At 42.7% G+C, this 16708-nt stretch overlaps 1 protein-coding gene across 1 annotated transcript in view; it reads left to right on the forward strand.

Moving 5' to 3' along the window:
* Positions 1–16708, forward strand: part of LOC145418160 (uncharacterized) — a 197918-nt gene that overhangs the window by 143240 nt on the left and 37970 nt on the right. Inside the window, exon 2 of the mRNA XM_080286681.1 lies at positions 7278–7515. Coding sequence (XP_080142807.1) covers positions 7278–7515 — 238 coding nt within the window. The remainder of the gene's footprint in view (positions 1–7277; positions 7516–16708) is intronic.

Raw genomic sequence — 16708 nt, forward strand, 5'->3', positions numbered from 1 at the left:
GGGAAGCTGGGAATATTGAAGTTTAGTGAGGAGGAAAGAGAGGAAAGTGATTTTAAGGACGTGGGAGATAAAGATAAGTGGAGATGAGAGAGGAGAAGCAACTGAAGAAAATGAGATTGAAAATGGAGGATTTTGAGAAATAGGAAAGATGTTAATGTTACGTGAAATGGAAAGAGAAGGAGTAATTTTAATGGGCAACATGGGGATGGAAAAAAGAAGTTACACTGGAAGTAGAGATATTGAAAGTATGAAAGAGAAGTAGGTAAATCTGATAATTCTTTTACGAAGAGGAAAGATGAGGAAAGTGATTTTTAGCTGGTAAGAAGAGACACGGAAAATTGGAAGGAAAATTAGGCTGAAAGTGTAGGCGAAGTGAACAGAGAAGGAACGTAGGAAAAACTGATAATGTTAACTGAAGAAGAAAATGAAAGGAAAGTGGTTCTAGACGAGGATATTGGATGGAGAAAAGACAAGAAAAATTGGTAGGAAAATGGGACGGGAAGAAATAAGATGAGCTTGAAGGGGAAATGATTATGAGGGATGGAAGGAGGAAAGACGAAGCATTAAGATGGGAAAGATGCCGAGAAGATGAAGGAAATGTGTTAAGTGAGAGGTGTGGACGCGGAGGTAATGTGGCGAAAAGGAGGTGAGTTGATCCGACGGGGGAAATGATGAGGAGGAAGGGAAGGGGAAGACCAATAAAAAAAAAATAAAGGAACTGTGATAAACCCTTGCATCCGATTGACCTCATCTTTATTTTTGCTCCCACCAGACGATTTTCTTCAGCTATGTAGAGCCCCTGGTAGTAAAGGAGTTCACGAGAGCTTAATCTAACCTCTCTAGGTCGAAAAGTCTCTCCTATCCACAGAAAAATCGTCAGGAGATGGAAAGAATAAAACAAAAACACATCACTGGATTTAAGGAATGAAGCGACAGGTGAAGAGGAAAGAGGAAATAAGACGAAGGTGATAAATTGACAGGAAGTGGAGTTAAATGCCAGGAGAAAAAGACCTGAAAAATGAGAGAAAAAGAATATGAGCTTAAGGAGGTGAGGAGTGAACAGATATGATGGAAAAAAATGGAGAGGAGAAACAGAGAGAGATGATGATTGAGAAGTTTGGTCCCTATACCTGTGACCTTAGAAAACTTAAGGTGGTTTATACAGTACCTTCTCACAATCCTGTACCCTAATATCAGCACTTTTTTTAACTGCGTATTTCCACGACTCACATTGCTTAATATCCTCTCATTCTCTTCACTCTACAGATATTCCTCGGTCTAACTTCCACTTCTTTCACTCTTAACTCTCCACACTGACGTCATACTCCTTCATTCCCTAGCCTCTACTTAAAGCACTCGCACACACACACACACACACACACACACACACACACACACACACAGATTACCTTATTACCCCCTTCGCCATTAACTCAATACAAACTTTTCCTACCTCCAGAAGTTATAATATATATCACTGTGAGAGAGAGAGAGAGAGAGAGAGAGAGAGAGAGAGAGAGAGAGAGAGAGAGAGAGAGAGAGAGAGAGAGAGAGAGAGAGAGAGAGAGAGAGAATGTGCTGTAACTTTATTATTGAAAATTTTGAGGCTACTGATAATGCTTGTGTTTGTTTCATTGTTCTTTTGTGTGTGTGTGTGTGTGTGTGTGTGTGTGTGTGTGTGTGTGTGTGTGTGTGTGTGTGTGTGTGTGTTTTATTCTTGTGTGGCTTTGAGCTATTTTTACACGCACAGTCCTCCATACTGCATATGCATACAGATTAAGCCGTGTGTGTGTGTGTGTGTGTGTGTGTGTGTGTGTGTGTGTGTGTGTGTGTGTGTGTGTGTGTGTGTGTGTGTGTGTGTGTGTGTGTGTGTGTGTGTGTGTGTGCAGTTATATATACTCATGTGTGAAAATATGCGTGGGTGAAACTGAATCTAATTTGTGTGTAAATGAATGTAAATAGCCACGCATCATATGAGAGAGAGAGAGAGAGAGAGAGAGAGAGAGAAAGAGAGAGAGAGAGAGAGAGAGAGAGATAGAGAGAGGGGAAAATAATGACCGAAACTTTACTTCTCTGTTAGCTGTCTTTACTAACTTTACTGCTCTTTCTCTCAGCGCATGTCTTTATAGGATGACAAGACCTAATATGTTTTTTATTTTAACCATCTATTTTCGCCCCTTCTCGATCGTTAATGCTGAGTTGTAGCAAAAGAATAACATTAGACTATGCTGTTAGTCTAAATAATAATAATAATAATAATAATAATGATGATGATGATGATGATGATAGTAATAGTAGTAGCAGTAGTAGTAGTAGTAGTAGTAGTAGTAGTAGTAGTAGTAGTAGTAGTAGTAGTAATAATAATAATAATAATAATAATAATAATAATAATAATAATAGTTATAGAAATCCTACGTTATTTCTTATGCTGCACAGAGCTACATAAAATAAACTGCAGACGGACGGAAATCAAAGCCAAGTTAAGGTGAACGAACCATACTGATTTCGAGACAGTGTAAACTAACTATTGATCACAACTACCCACGTGGAAAAATAAATTCGGACTCACCTCCTTACGATAAATAATGAGACGGTGAACAGTAACTTTTGAAACTTACTATTGCTATCTTCGAAGCCCAACCAACTTCTCAGAATGATCCGTCAGACCTTCATGTATGTTCGCCTTAAAAGTGGATCATTACTTCTGTCCGCAACTGTACATTCATATTACGTGCCAACACGGATTCTAAAACTCATTTGCCCGTATTTTCCCTGGGTATGAAAGCTCCCTAACCTTTTTTCCTAAGCAATTTATTTTGCGTATTACACCTTACTGGCCAATTGCATATTCTTTACATTCACTATCTTCATATTCTGCAAAAATAACGTACAAGAGGATATTCAGCCTCCATCCATCCATCCATCCATCATCTAATCCTACGTTGCCCCATGAGGAGCGTAGGAGCCCGTGGCTAGGAAAGTTGGTCCTGGCATTTAAAATGAGAGCGACCAGCCTCACTCATCCCTTAGTGGCATTACGTGGGCAATAAACCCCAACCATCCCTTGGATATAAACCTTCACCGGCTCAATCCGATTGGAGCACCTTTATTACCCACTAAACCACCAGGAGCCAAAATTTGGTTATTTGGTTACCACCCAGCGTGGTAAATGGTTTCCTGGTGTACAGGAAATCATTTGGCTTGTCACTCAGTGTAGAGTCACCCACAGGCAGAAGGAAGAGGAAAGAATGAAGGAAAGAAAGACACAAGAGGGAGTGTAAAGTCACCCGCAGGCAGAAGAAAGAGGAAAGAATGAAGGAAAGAAAGACAGAAGAGGATGGATGGAAAGAAGGATGGAGGAGTGGAAAGGGCCGACACCCGAGAGCATCACTACATCAAGTGAGTGGATGTGAATCGCTAAGGAAGAGATAGGATATTAGGCAGCCATATCCAAGAATAAATCGCTAAGGAAGAGATGTTAGGGTCCTGGTCTAGTCGATATTGCTTCATGCTTCCTTTGGACTACTCGTTTTTTTTTTTTCCTTAGTCGACTTAAAACTATTTGAGAATTTCTTTTCCTCCTAGATTAGAATTCTATTTTTCCCTCCACCGAGATTGCTTCCCTTCCAACTCCTCCTCCTCCTCCTCCTCCTCCTCTTCCTCTTCCTCTTCCTCCTCCTCCTCCTACTCCTGCTCCCTCTTTCCCTCTCCTCCTCCTCCTCTTTTTCCTTTTCCTCCTCGTGTTCCCTCTTTCCCTTTCCTCCTCTTTCTCCTCTTCTTCTTCCTCATCCTCCTACTGCTCCTGCCCTCTCTTTCTCTCTTTTCCTCCTCCTCCTCCTTTTCCTCCCTATTCTCCTGCTCCGTTATTTCCTATTTTCCTCTCCTCCTCCTCCTCCTCCTCCTCTCATTCCGTTTCATCACGTCTCCTCCTCTGTCTCCTCCTCCTGATTCTCAATGTTTTTTTTTCTTCAAACTCCTTTCACTATATATATATATATATATATATATATATATATATATCTCTATATAAATTATACATACAGACTGTCCAGCAAGATTTTTATTGTATTTTTTTTACTTCATGGGTTTCTTCTAGGGCAAAATTTGAGTTTAAAAAAAATTATATCCTCATGGGTCCAAATCTCAGCCTAAAAATATAATTACTGATATTATGGACAAAATTGGTCTCCCTGATAATTAGCTCATCAGGTCATCAGTAATTGCAGCTCCGTAACGTCTAATAATTGGGTACTTATTCTCGTAGGATAAGAAAGCTCCCTAACACCTCTTCCTTAGCAATTTATTTTTAGATATGGCTGGTTTATATATGGCGATGTTTGAAGGGTTTATGCAACACAGACTAGGGTTAAGGTGCAATAAACAAAATAAATCGCTTAGGAAAATGCGTTAGGGAGCTTCCTCATACTCGAAAGCAGTACCAAGCTGTGTGTGTGTGTGTGTGTGTGTGTGTGTGTGTGTGTGTGTGTGTGTTTCTAATAAAAAAATTATGACACCCTATAAATAGTTCCGATGAAGTTCTCTCTCTCTCTCTCTCTCTCTCTCTCTCTCTCTCTCTCTCTTTCTGTCTGTCTGTCTCTAGATCAATATTAACCTCTTCACGTCTACTCCTGCAATCTTATACAATGAGCATAAAAATTGTGCTAACATTCCACTTATTAATATCATCCAACCATCTGATGACTCTACACTGAATGACAAGATAAATAATTCCTATAACTCACACCTCTACTATGTCCCACCTCAATTTTCCTCCCAGTAACCCAGAAAATCGTTTGCTACGCTGGGTGGTAACCATGTAGCCAAATGGAGGCCAGACGGTCTAGTGCGTTCAGGTGCTTCAATGATAGGGCCCTCGTAGGGGTTTCCATCCGAGGGCTTGTAGGGGTTTATTGGTCAGATAATGCTACTCAGGGATTCGCGAGGCTGATCACCCTTCTCTTAAATGTCGGGAATGATTTGCTAGATCCAAACCCCATACCCTCCTTATATACAGGCGAGAGAGAGAGAGAGAGAGAGAGAGAGAGAGAGAGAGAGAGAGAGAGAGAGACAATGGTGTTATGAGAATTTACAACAAAAATAAAGAAAAGAAATAGCTTAATTTACTTTCAAGAGGAGCTGTAAATTTAGGAAGTGCAGAAATCGCTAGGAAATCTCACAGAAATTAGTAAAAAAAATTAAATTGGCATAGATAAGTACAGAACTGTTCCTGAATTAAAAAAAATGAAAAAAGAAAACAGTAGTCGCAGCAGTAAAATAAATGGGATAACAACCCTACTTATTATTATTATTATTATTATTATTATCCACTGGTATGTTCCACCTTAATATCCCTCACCCTCTTCCACATCATCCACCAAATAATCCACATTTTCCATCGCTCCGTCTATGACATTATCCATTCCCCTCTCGCCCCATAATATTTTTCAAACTCCGCGTCATTTTTAGAAAGCTTCGGAGTCCAATCTATGCACATTCACGAGAAACAGAAGTAATAGATTTTCATTTTTAAACATTTTTCTTTTGAGTTTTTACAGGATCTCTTTTTTTCTCTCTCGCTCTCTTTTTTTTTTCTCTCTCTCTCTCTCTCTCTCTCTTTCTTTCTTTCGTACCAAGTGGATTAGGTCGGTGCTCCAGTGTTGAATAGGAGGCTGAGGAAGACTTTTTTTCTTTTTTTCAATCGCTTGTTCTCTTTCATTGCATTTGCATTTCGTTCTCTCTCTCTCTCTCTCTCTCTCATTTCACTACACCTTTGTTCCTCATATTTGCTCTATCACACCTCTCTTTATCATAATTCTTTAAATCTTCTCTCTCTCTCTCTCTCTCTCTCGCCTTTTCATGTAACTATATTTCTCAACCTTTCACCTTTTCACCGTCATATTTTTTTTCCTTCTCAGCTCAACATATTTCATTATACATTATCTTTACTGCATTCTTTTTCGACTTTTTTTTTTTTTTGGTAATATTAAGCTTCCTGCTCCCCATCAGTCACATTCCCTTCTGCTTCCTCTTCCTCCACTGTCTCCTCCTGCTTCTTCTTCTGCTTCTTCCTTCTTCCTATCTCGTCAGGGGTACTTAACTGTCATTTTTTCTTTCATTCTTTCTTTTTACCATCTCACTTCGATGATACTTATGCTTCAAACTGTTTAACATCACCTAATTGGAATCATCGTGAGGAAAGTCCACATCTCCCTCTTATACTGCCGGAGAGAGGCGCCTGCGTGTGGTGGCACTGATCTTGCCTAACACACAAGCATCACCCAACTCCCTCCTAATCCACCCAAGAGGGGATGGTGGCGTGCAGGAGGAGAGCAGACTCAGCCTTCAGTCCACGGTGTTCATGATACAGATTGACCTGGCAAAGCAAGTACTCCCGCTGCCACTGCTTCTACTGCTGCTGCTACTACTACCACTACTACTACCTCTGCTATTACTAATACTACAACTACTACTATTACTATTAGTACTTGCACTCCCAGTTCGAAGACACTCCCGTAAACTACACACACACACACACACACACACACACACACACACACACACACACACACACTCAAAAAGGCATAATATAAGCGTCAATTACCCTTTTTATCACCTAGCCTTCACTTTTTTTTTTTTTTCGGGCACTTCCTCTCAGCACCCGTCTTTCTCGTTTCCCTTTTCCTTTTCCTGCGTCTTCTCTCATTTTTCCTCTTTGTCACACATTATCCTTCTTTTCATCGCCTCTCTTCTCTTCATCATATTTCTCTGGATCTTTCCTACTCCTCCTCGTCTCCTTCGTTTCTCCTCGTCCTCCTCCTCCTCCTCCTCCTCCTCTCCTTCGTTTCTCCTCCTTCTTCTCCTGCGTTCCTCCTCCTCCTCCTCCTTCATCCGCCCCTCCCTTGGGTAAGAATGAACATAAAGAATGTGCCCTGCTCACAACCCCAGTCTCTTTGTCTCTAACTGACTGTCAACCTTAATGTCTCTTCTCTCTCTCTCTCTCTCTCTCTCTCTCTCTTTCCCAGTGCATTGCTTTTCATTGCTTGCCTGTCTGTCTCTGTGTTTGTCTCTCGCTAGCCATATCTATCTACCTATCGGTCAGCCACAATGCCTCCTCTCTCTCTCTCTCTCTTCTATAATCCAGGACATTTTTTCATCCTTTTCAGAATCCTCAAAGTTTACCCCGGCAGCGTGGGCAGGACATAGGAACTACGAGTATGTATATGTGTCGCTCATTCTGTCTCTCCCTCTCGCTTATCTCCTATCTCCATCTTTTTCAGAGTGTAACCGGGTGTACTACGGGAGTGTGGGCAAGACCTATGAGCTACGAGTGCTGTGGGACGAAAAGACAAAGCGAACGCCCCCTTGCAACCTGACCTTGGTGGCGGCAGGAGGAGCCAATGGGGAGATTATACAACTGGCCTTTCAGGGGTTCAAGCTGGGCAAGTTCAATTCACACACAGACGACGGCTGCCCACACGGTCATATGCAGATCATTGAGAACCAGAGGATATACAGGTGAGCACAGGTGGGTGGGTGGGAGAGGGTGGGGTTTATGAGGAAGATGTGGCTAGTATGAAAAATGGATTGATAAAAGAAATCAGAAAATAATATCAAAGTACCAGAGGATTTAAGAACAGGTGGGTGGGTGGGTGGTAGAGGGTGGGGTGTATGAGGAAGTTGTGGGAAATATGAGAAATAGATCAGTAAAAGAAATAAGAAAATAATATGAATGTACCAGAGAATTTACAGGTGAACATAGGTAGGTGGGTGGGAGAGGGTGGGGTGTATGAGGAAGTTGTGGGAAATACGAGAAATGGGTTAGTAAAAAAAAATATATTATAAAGGAACAGTAAAGCACAAGAGGATTTACAGGTATGAACAGGTGGGTGGGTGAGAAGTGTTGAGGTTTGAGAGAAAGACGTAGAGTATTTATACGTGAAAAATGGGTGTTTATAAGTAACAGTAAGACAAAAGATCACAGACAGCAGGGATATTTACAAATGAGATAGGGTGGTGGGTGAGAGGGGTGGGAGATGGTGGGTGGAAAAGGGAGATGTGACATATATGAATCACAGACAATGACAGTAAAGCAAGAAGTCTCCACCTCTACCTAACAATCCCTTCAACTAAAGCCGTCAGGGAAATTAAGGGCTTGACATCCATCAGGGAGAATCGAAAAAGATGAACCGAAACCATATTCTTCACTGTCCTAACTTTAAAGAGAAAGTAATGTCATCACCATTAAGTCAATCATTACAAAGTATCGCTCAGGTGAGGCATGATGCTCTCCGAAATTATAAATATAGGTTGTGAAGTCCCATAATCAGTTAACATCTGAATATACAAATAACAATATCGACTAGTGAACTTAACAAGCTAGACATAATTATACAGCGTCCTTAGGAAAGCAGATTTATCAACGTGAAGAAAAATGATGCAGTGGTTTCCATTTGACTCTGTTTCGTGTCAAGTGTGCACCGATACTTTATTTTATTATTATTATTATTATTATTATTATTATTTTACTGTACATGATGGTGATATTCAGTACTTCTGTCCTCCATGCTTTGTACTGCAGGAAGTGTGTACCTAAGCTATTTACCTTTCAGGAGTATTCTCTCTCTCTCTCTCTCTCTCTCTCTCTCTCTCTCTCATACTTCTCCAGCCTTATTCACCCACCATTCCTTATTTCTTCCTCATTGCCTCAGCAGTTACCTCATTCCTCCCTGATCCTTCCTTCCTTCCTTTCTTCCTTTTCTATATTCCTTGCTTCCTGAATTGTTTTCTCTCTCGCTTCTTCCTTCCTCCTCGTTTTCCTTCCTTCCTTCTTTTCTTCATTTTCCTTTCTTTCTTCCCTTTTTTCTTCCTAGCTTCCTGAATTTTCCTTTTCTCCCTCCCTCCTTCCTTCCTTCTTTTCTTCTTTTTCCTTCCTTCCTTCCTTCTTCCTTCTTCCTTCCTTCCTTCCCTTATTCTGTCATCAAGCATTTTTTACAAGCTTACATCCCGCCCCGATACGCCAATCTAAGCGTATGAACCTGCCACTCATTCTGTTTTTTCGTCATCCATACTCTGATAAGGGCTTCTGAGGTGCTGTTTGTGTGTGTGTGTGTGTGTGTGTGTGTGTGTGTGTGTGTGTGTGTGTGTGTGTGTGTGTGTGTGTGTGTGAGAGAGAGAGAGAGAGAGAGAGAGAGAGAGAGAGAGAGAGGAACGGAAATGAGGTCAGATAAAATGGTAGCAGAATATCAAATGAAAGGACAGGAGAGAGAGAGAGAGAGAGAGAGAGAGAGAGAGAGAGAGAGAGAGAGAGAGAGAGAGAGAGAGAGGTATCATACAGTAGGTCTCATGGAGAAAAATTAGTCTATCGGTAACAAATATAAGTCAGCCTAACACCTCCTCCTTGGCGATTTATTTTTGGATATACCTGGTTACTATCCTTTTGCACGTTACCTATGCAGAGGATGACGATATTGGAAGGATTTATGCTACACAGAAGAGTAGGGAATAATAAATAAAATAAATCGCTTAGGAAAAAGTGTTGGGGAGCTTCCTCAACCGACGAGAATAAAGGTCCATGTCATACTGTCCTACGCCATAAATCTGCCCCTTCTCCAACTCACATCCCTCTCACTCATAGCCTCTCATCTCATCCTCAGCCTCCCTCTCCTCCTCCTCTCCGTCATACACATTCACTCCTGTAGGTAAACAAGACAAATTTTAAGAAGAAAAAAAGAAAAAGAAAATGAAGAGTGATGAAAAAGGTAAAAATGAGCACAGATATCAGAGCTGGGTCAAGGAGAGAGAGAGAGAGAGAGAGAGAGAGAGAGAGAGAGAGAGAGAGAGAGAGAAGGGAGCAGCAAAAAGAGAGGAAAAAGTGAGAGAGGAGGGGAAAAGAATGTGAAATCAGGTACAGGTAGAAGGACAGGCAGGTGAACACGGATGATATCAGGTGTTCTTCAGGGGTGAATAACAGGGGAGAGAGAGAGAGAGAGAGAGAGAGAGAGAGAGAGAGAGAGAGAGAGAGAGAGAGAGAGAGAGAGAGAGAGAGAGAGAGAGAGAGAGAGTACAGACGAAACACATAAGAAGAATAGACCACACTGGCGAACAAGGTCGAAACAATGAGAGAGAGAGAGAGAGAGAGAGAGAGAGAGCAGGGCAAACAGCATTACGCACACTACACTCCGTCTCATCAAAAACAGGCCTGGAAAAGGAAGGGTAACGGGAGCAAAAATGGAAGCTAAATGAACTACACTATTGACAGTCTGCAATGCTGGGCCCGTCATTGCAATCACCAAACAGGGACATTGCAAAGGGAAGAGTGGGGAGGGGTAAGGGAGGAGAGGGGAAAGAGGTAATAGGAAGAGAAGGGAGTGGGGAAGAAGGAGAGAGGTAAAGGAAAAAGGAAGGAAAGGAATGGGAAAATGGAAAGAATTAAAGCGACAAGGAGAGGAGTGGGGAAAAGGGGGAAGGAAGTGAGAAGGAGAGGAGATGGGAAGAAGGGGAGTGGAAAAGGAAATGGAGGGGGGACAGGGAAGAGAAGAGGAGATAGGGGAGGGAGGGGAATGGAGGGAGTAAGTAAGGATTATGGGGAGAGAGGAGGGTGAGTGAGTGGGGAGAGGAGGGAAAAGTAAATAGGCGAGTGTGAGGGAGGGAAAGAGAGAGGAATGGGAGTCAAGTAAATGGAATGAGGAAGGATGGAGTGGAGAAGAAGAGGAAAAAGGGGGAGAAAGGGAGCGAATGCAAGAAATGACTAACATGGTGAGTGAGGAAGGGGGGAGATGTTTCAGAGGGAAGGTGAGGAGAGTGAAGAGAAAGGGGAGTGGGGAGGGAGGACATGTAGGCAATGCTTGACAATGTAAGGAGGGGAGGGGGGAGGAAGGATAGAGTGGGGAGAGAGAGAAGAGTGGTGAGGAAACAGAAGGGGAAAAGATGGGATGACCTGAAAACAATTACTGGGGATGAAGGGAAGATTTTGATGGGATTACCCCTTCACTCAAAGAACTTTTTTTCTGAGCTTAAAATCACATGACGAGCAAAAATAATGATCTATATACATGTTTTTATACTGAAAGAGACTGTCTGTAATATAATCAGTTAGGGAGAGCCATCTTGAGCTGAATTTCCTTGTCTGACGGTCGCAAGGACAAAAAATAATCATAAGTAAATAAATAAATGATATAAAGAGGGTGGCTTAATACATCATGAAAGAGTAATTGTGAGTTCCAAGGTTGATCAGGTACGGTGTAATTAGAGCAATTTAAGTGGATCAGGTGAATTACGTAGAGACAAAGACATGAATAAGTTAATGAGCCTTGTGGTGTTGAAGTGGATGTGCTGGAAAGTGGTGGAAGTTTTTTGATGTTGTTTGGCCATGTGGAGAGAGTGGAAAATTAGAGACTGACCAGGAGAGGGCATGTATGTGAGGTGGAGGGGGAGAAAAGAAGATGGAGATCAAGGATGAGGTGGAGGTGGAGAACTGAAGAGGGAGAGACAGAGGTTGAGGTGGAGGGGGGGAGGGAAAGGAAGAGACCGAGGATGAGATGGAGGGGGAGGAGGGAGGAGAGAGAGACCGAGGATGAGATGGAGGGGGAGGAGGGAAGAGGGAGAGGCCGAGGATGACGTGGAGGTATGAGGTGGAGGGAAGAAGTGAAGAGCGAGAGATGGAGGATGACCTGAAGGGATGAGGTGAAGAAGAATATAGATGAGGGTGGTGTAAGTTGGAGAAGAGCCTAATGCATACCCACAAACACATTTACCTGCAATTAACCTGCCTGTTTTTACCTGGTGATATGTGCGCCAGGTGGGTAGCGTCTCAGCCATCACCCAGCCCAACTTCTTTCTGATAGCTTGTCTCCTAATGTTATTCCAAACACACTATTTTACGTGGTAACTCTTATGGCTTTCAGTGAACCATGATCTCGCCGTTTTTAACAGCCATTTTTCTTTATATAAAGATGCCATTTCTAGACGGTACGCAAAATCCAAAGTTCCAGTAACTTCTACGTGTGGTGAGGTCACTGGCGGTGGTGTTACTGACGGCTGCTAGGTAAACAGTCTGCACAGTAGTTAAATAAGCTGTTTGGTGACTGGACAAGCTGTGACGTGGTTTCTCACTCACACTAAGTCTCAGCTGTTCTGCCTGGCACATAATAGACGCACAGAGAATTTACACAGTTCGCACATTCACACACAAAATGCATTACCTCTGCTTTTGTTTTAATGAATTTAGTGTATGAGGACACATTTTCATTAAACAAAAAAAAATGCTTTTTTCATGAAATGACACACACACACACACACACACACACACACACACACAGATAGATAGCTAGACAGAGATAGATACCTGCATATACCGTACGAGAGAGAGAGAGAGAGAGAGAGAGAGAGAGAGAGAGAGACTGCAGCGGAAATGCGGGGGAAAAAAATAATATGGTTTTGTTGACATGGTTCCGCCGTGTTCTCCCTTGGGTGAACAGCTTGGGAGTTCATTAACCTTTGTTCTCTGCCCCCTTGCTGACATTCTCTCTCTCTCTCTCTCTCTCTCTCTAAGACCCTCCACTTTCTCTCCTGTTCCCTGTTTCTCTCCCCTAAAAACCTTCTCCAGTCCTGTTTTTATCTCTTCATTCCCCCTTTTTCTCTCCAATCCCCCCTTCAATCTCATATTTTTTCTCTCCAGACCCTCTTTTTTTTCTCTCCACTCTCCCTTTTTTCTCTCCAGTTCCTCTTTTCTCTCCACTCCCTCCTTTTTTTTCTCTCCAATCCCCCTTTTCCTCTCCACATATACCATTTTTTTTAATTTCCAGTCTTTTCCTTTCAAGGCTTAGTGCTGTTGGAATTTCCCTAAGAGCTGCCTCAGTTATTAATAAGCCTTGCGCCACCTCTCTCTCTCTCTCTCTCTCACACACACACACACACACACACACACACACACACACACACACACACACCGTTTTCACCTGTTGTTTATTCCTTCTCATTTCGCCTCATGTCAGCTCCAATATTTTCCTCACATTTTCTCACTTCTCGCTCTCAAAGCACCGCCATTTTTATTTTTTTTTTCCCCAGAATTTTCCGTCTCTTTCCTTCCACCCAAAATGCTGTCTCTGGGAAGCCATTTTTGTTTTGGTTTTGTTCTTTTTACTCCTGTCTTGATAAACCATCAGGATTTTTATAACAGAATACTGCTGAGTTCTGTGTTTTAATCTCTCTCTCTCTCTCTCTCTCTCTCTCTCTCTCTCTCTCTCTCTCTCTCTCTCTCTCTCTCTCTCTCAGATTAAGTTACCAAAGTGACATGTTTTTCGGAAGAACGAAAAAAAAGCTGACGCTCAACCCTTAACATGCTTTATTTTAAGGGATATATTTTACAGTAGATTTTTAGTCTTCGACACATTTTAGAGACAAAAAGTATGAAATATTTTTACGTAATGCGTTTCGACTTTGGCAACAGTGAATGGAACCATTTATCTTCTTTCATTTCTTTTTTACAAGCTAGCCTTTGCCCTGGTACAATTTAAAGAAACTTTCCCGTATTTCTATCTATCTATCTATTGCCAGACGCCTCAATCCCGTTTGGGGTGGCCACAAACAAATCGCCTCCAAGTCGCCCTGTCCCCCGCCATTTCACTGCCCTGCTCCCAACTCACACCCCCCTCTCTCATATACCTCTCCACTCCATCCCTCAATCTCATCCTCGGCCTCCCCCTCCCTCTTCCCCCCTCCACCTCACTCACATACACTCTCTTTGTCAGTCTTTCACCCTCCATCCTCTCCACATGGCCAAACCACCTCAGTGTGTTCCTCATAACGCTTCCTATCACATCCACATCCACACCACAACGCTCCTTTATATCCTCATTCGTCAGCCTGTCTCTCCATGTGACTCCACAGGCTCCTCTTAAATAACTCATTTCCACCTCTCTCACTCTTGACTTGTGTCCTTCCAACAACGTCCAAGCTTCACTTCCGTACGTTAGAGTTGGTATCACAATACTATCATGTAATAACTTTTTCACTTCCATGCTCACTTCCCTGTTTCTTATCACTGCTTTCAAAGAACCAGCAACCTTTCTTCCCTGCTGTACCCTTTCAAGCACTTCACCCTCCAAACCTCCATCCTTACTCATCATTTTTTAGAAGATGTGATGAGATGTTAATACCGTCTCGACATTGTACATTTTTTTTTAATTATAAGATTGTTTTGAGACAGTTCCAACAATTTTAAGGACTTTTTTGTTGTTGTTCCTGCTACCTCTCTCCTGGACTTGATGCAGTGTGTAGACGATGAAAAGAAAGTATATACGGTAAGTGTACAAACAGCGGGACCCAACACCTGCACCGCGAGAGAGGGGAGACAGGAGATAAAATTAATAGTAAGCCAAGCCGGTCAGAGGGGGAGTCAGCCACCTCAATGAAGACCAATATATTCTACCCACCACTTATTGCTCTCTCTCTCTCTCTCTCTCTCTCTATGTACTAACCAACCCACAATTACACTTTTACCCACACTCGCGCACTCACCATTCCACACCTACAGCCTCACTCACACTCTACACACACGAGCAGACTCATCCACATCCATGCCTTCCCTTAACCGTGTCCTCATCCACATGCATATCAACTCCTCTCCACACTAACCACCCATATCCACACCATATTACCACCTGCCCCCACAACCTAATCCTCCCACGTCACTCCAGCACCCCATCCACATCAACCACCCCTATCCATACTTAATCACCTACTCCGGCACCCACACTCTCACCCATCCACACCCACTTACATCCAAAACCGCCCTTTTTGTCATTCACCAAACCCCAATCATCTTCAGTCATACTCCTACACCCACTTCTACACCCACACTTACTCTAACTCTCAATATAACTTACCCAAATCCATGCCTTTACAATCCACATCCATAGTTATACTCATTCCCACTCACCCACACCTACATTCACCCCAACTTCCACGCCCTCTCACCCACCCACACTCACATTCACTCACACTCCTGTTCATTCATAAACACACAACCCTTTCTACCCCACACACACTTTTTCATTCGCACTCAAACCTACTCTCACTCCCACTCGCCTGCGTGCACAACCAGATTTACTCTCACTCATACACACTCACACCCACAACCACCATAATGTCATCAACATTTACACTTACACCCACCCATGCCAACTCCCACATCCATCCACCCACCCTTGCTGTCATTCATCCACACTTGCAACCGTACACTTTCTCACACACCCTCATCCACACGCACGTAAACATCCTCCACTATCCTTTCACATCCACCGTCACTCTTACTTACCTAAATCCACATCACGTCCTTTCTCCATACTAATCATCCACACCATACCATCCCCCAGTTTGTCTCACTCTCCCAAACCCACATCCAATTTATCCACACCCACTCATACCCATTGCCACACTCGCTCTCATTCATCCACACCTTCAGCCATGCTTCCTCTGACTCACTATAGCTACATCCACGCCACTCTCACTAATCCACACCTACACGCACACCCATACTCATCCACTTACTGACCCAAAATCACTCTCATACACCCACACTCACACATATGCAAGCCCTTCTTTCACTCATCACATATAACCCCACAAATCCTCTATTTTACCCACCCACTCACACACTCACACCCACACCCACACCCACACACAAAGCCACGTTCCCATCCTACCCAAATCCTCACCCACACCCACACTTACACCCTCACCTTACCCAAAACCAAACCAACACCCACACCCACACCATCACCGTCTCACTCCCTCATAGCCACTCCCACAGCCACACCCACACCCACACTTACACCCTCACCTTACCCAAAACCAAACCAACACCCACACCTACACCATGACTGTCTCACTCATTCACAGCCACTCCCACACCTACATCCACACCCACACCCACACCCACACCCCCTTATTGCTATTCATGACTGCTTGATGGGTGAAGCGTTCCAACCCTAATTACAAACGAGGAAAAATGGGTGCTGTTATCATTACTCCAATACCGCAGCGATAATAGATAAGAGAGAGAGAGAGAGAGAGAGAGAGAGAGAGAGAGAGAGAGAGAGAGAGAGAGAGTTAACATTTACCACCGAAGTTTAGAAAAGATAAAAAAAATAAACGAACTAAAAGATGAAAATACAACAAACCAAAGACACATATTTGACCCAATTCGTGTGTATATATAAAAATAAAATAAAAGAGAGAGAGAGAGAGAGAAAGAGAGAGAGAGAGTTAACATTTACCACCGAAATCTGGGGCGACGTTTTTGAAAAGATAAAGACAAAAAAATCGAACGAAATAAAGAAGAAAATACAGTAAACAAAAGCCACTCTTATGTTATTCATTTCGAGTGCTAATATAAAAATGAAATAAAGAATCCATGGCAAAAATCAGGACAGGGATAAAGCACTAATAACTGGGAATAACAGAAGGATAAAAACTGAAATGGGTGTTGGAAAAAATATGAAAAAGTTGAACAAAGTGACGAGAAAAATACAGACTCAGTACAGGAAAGTCAGATAGATTTTACCTACTTTAAGAGGAACAAAAATCTATCATTCCCATCAGGAGCGTAGGGACCAGCGGCTAGGCTACTTACTACCTGCAGTTAAGGGAGAGTACTCATTAGCCCTCACCTTTTGTTTTATGCTAGGAAGGAGGAACCAAAGACCAG

Source organism: Coenobita brevimanus, chromosome 112, assembly GCF_032717465.1.
Source record: "Coenobita brevimanus isolate Jiangsu-jjx chromosome 112, ASM3271746v2, whole genome shotgun sequence".
Classification (NCBI taxonomy): Eukaryota; Metazoa; Arthropoda; class Malacostraca; order Decapoda; family Coenobitidae; genus Coenobita; species Coenobita brevimanus.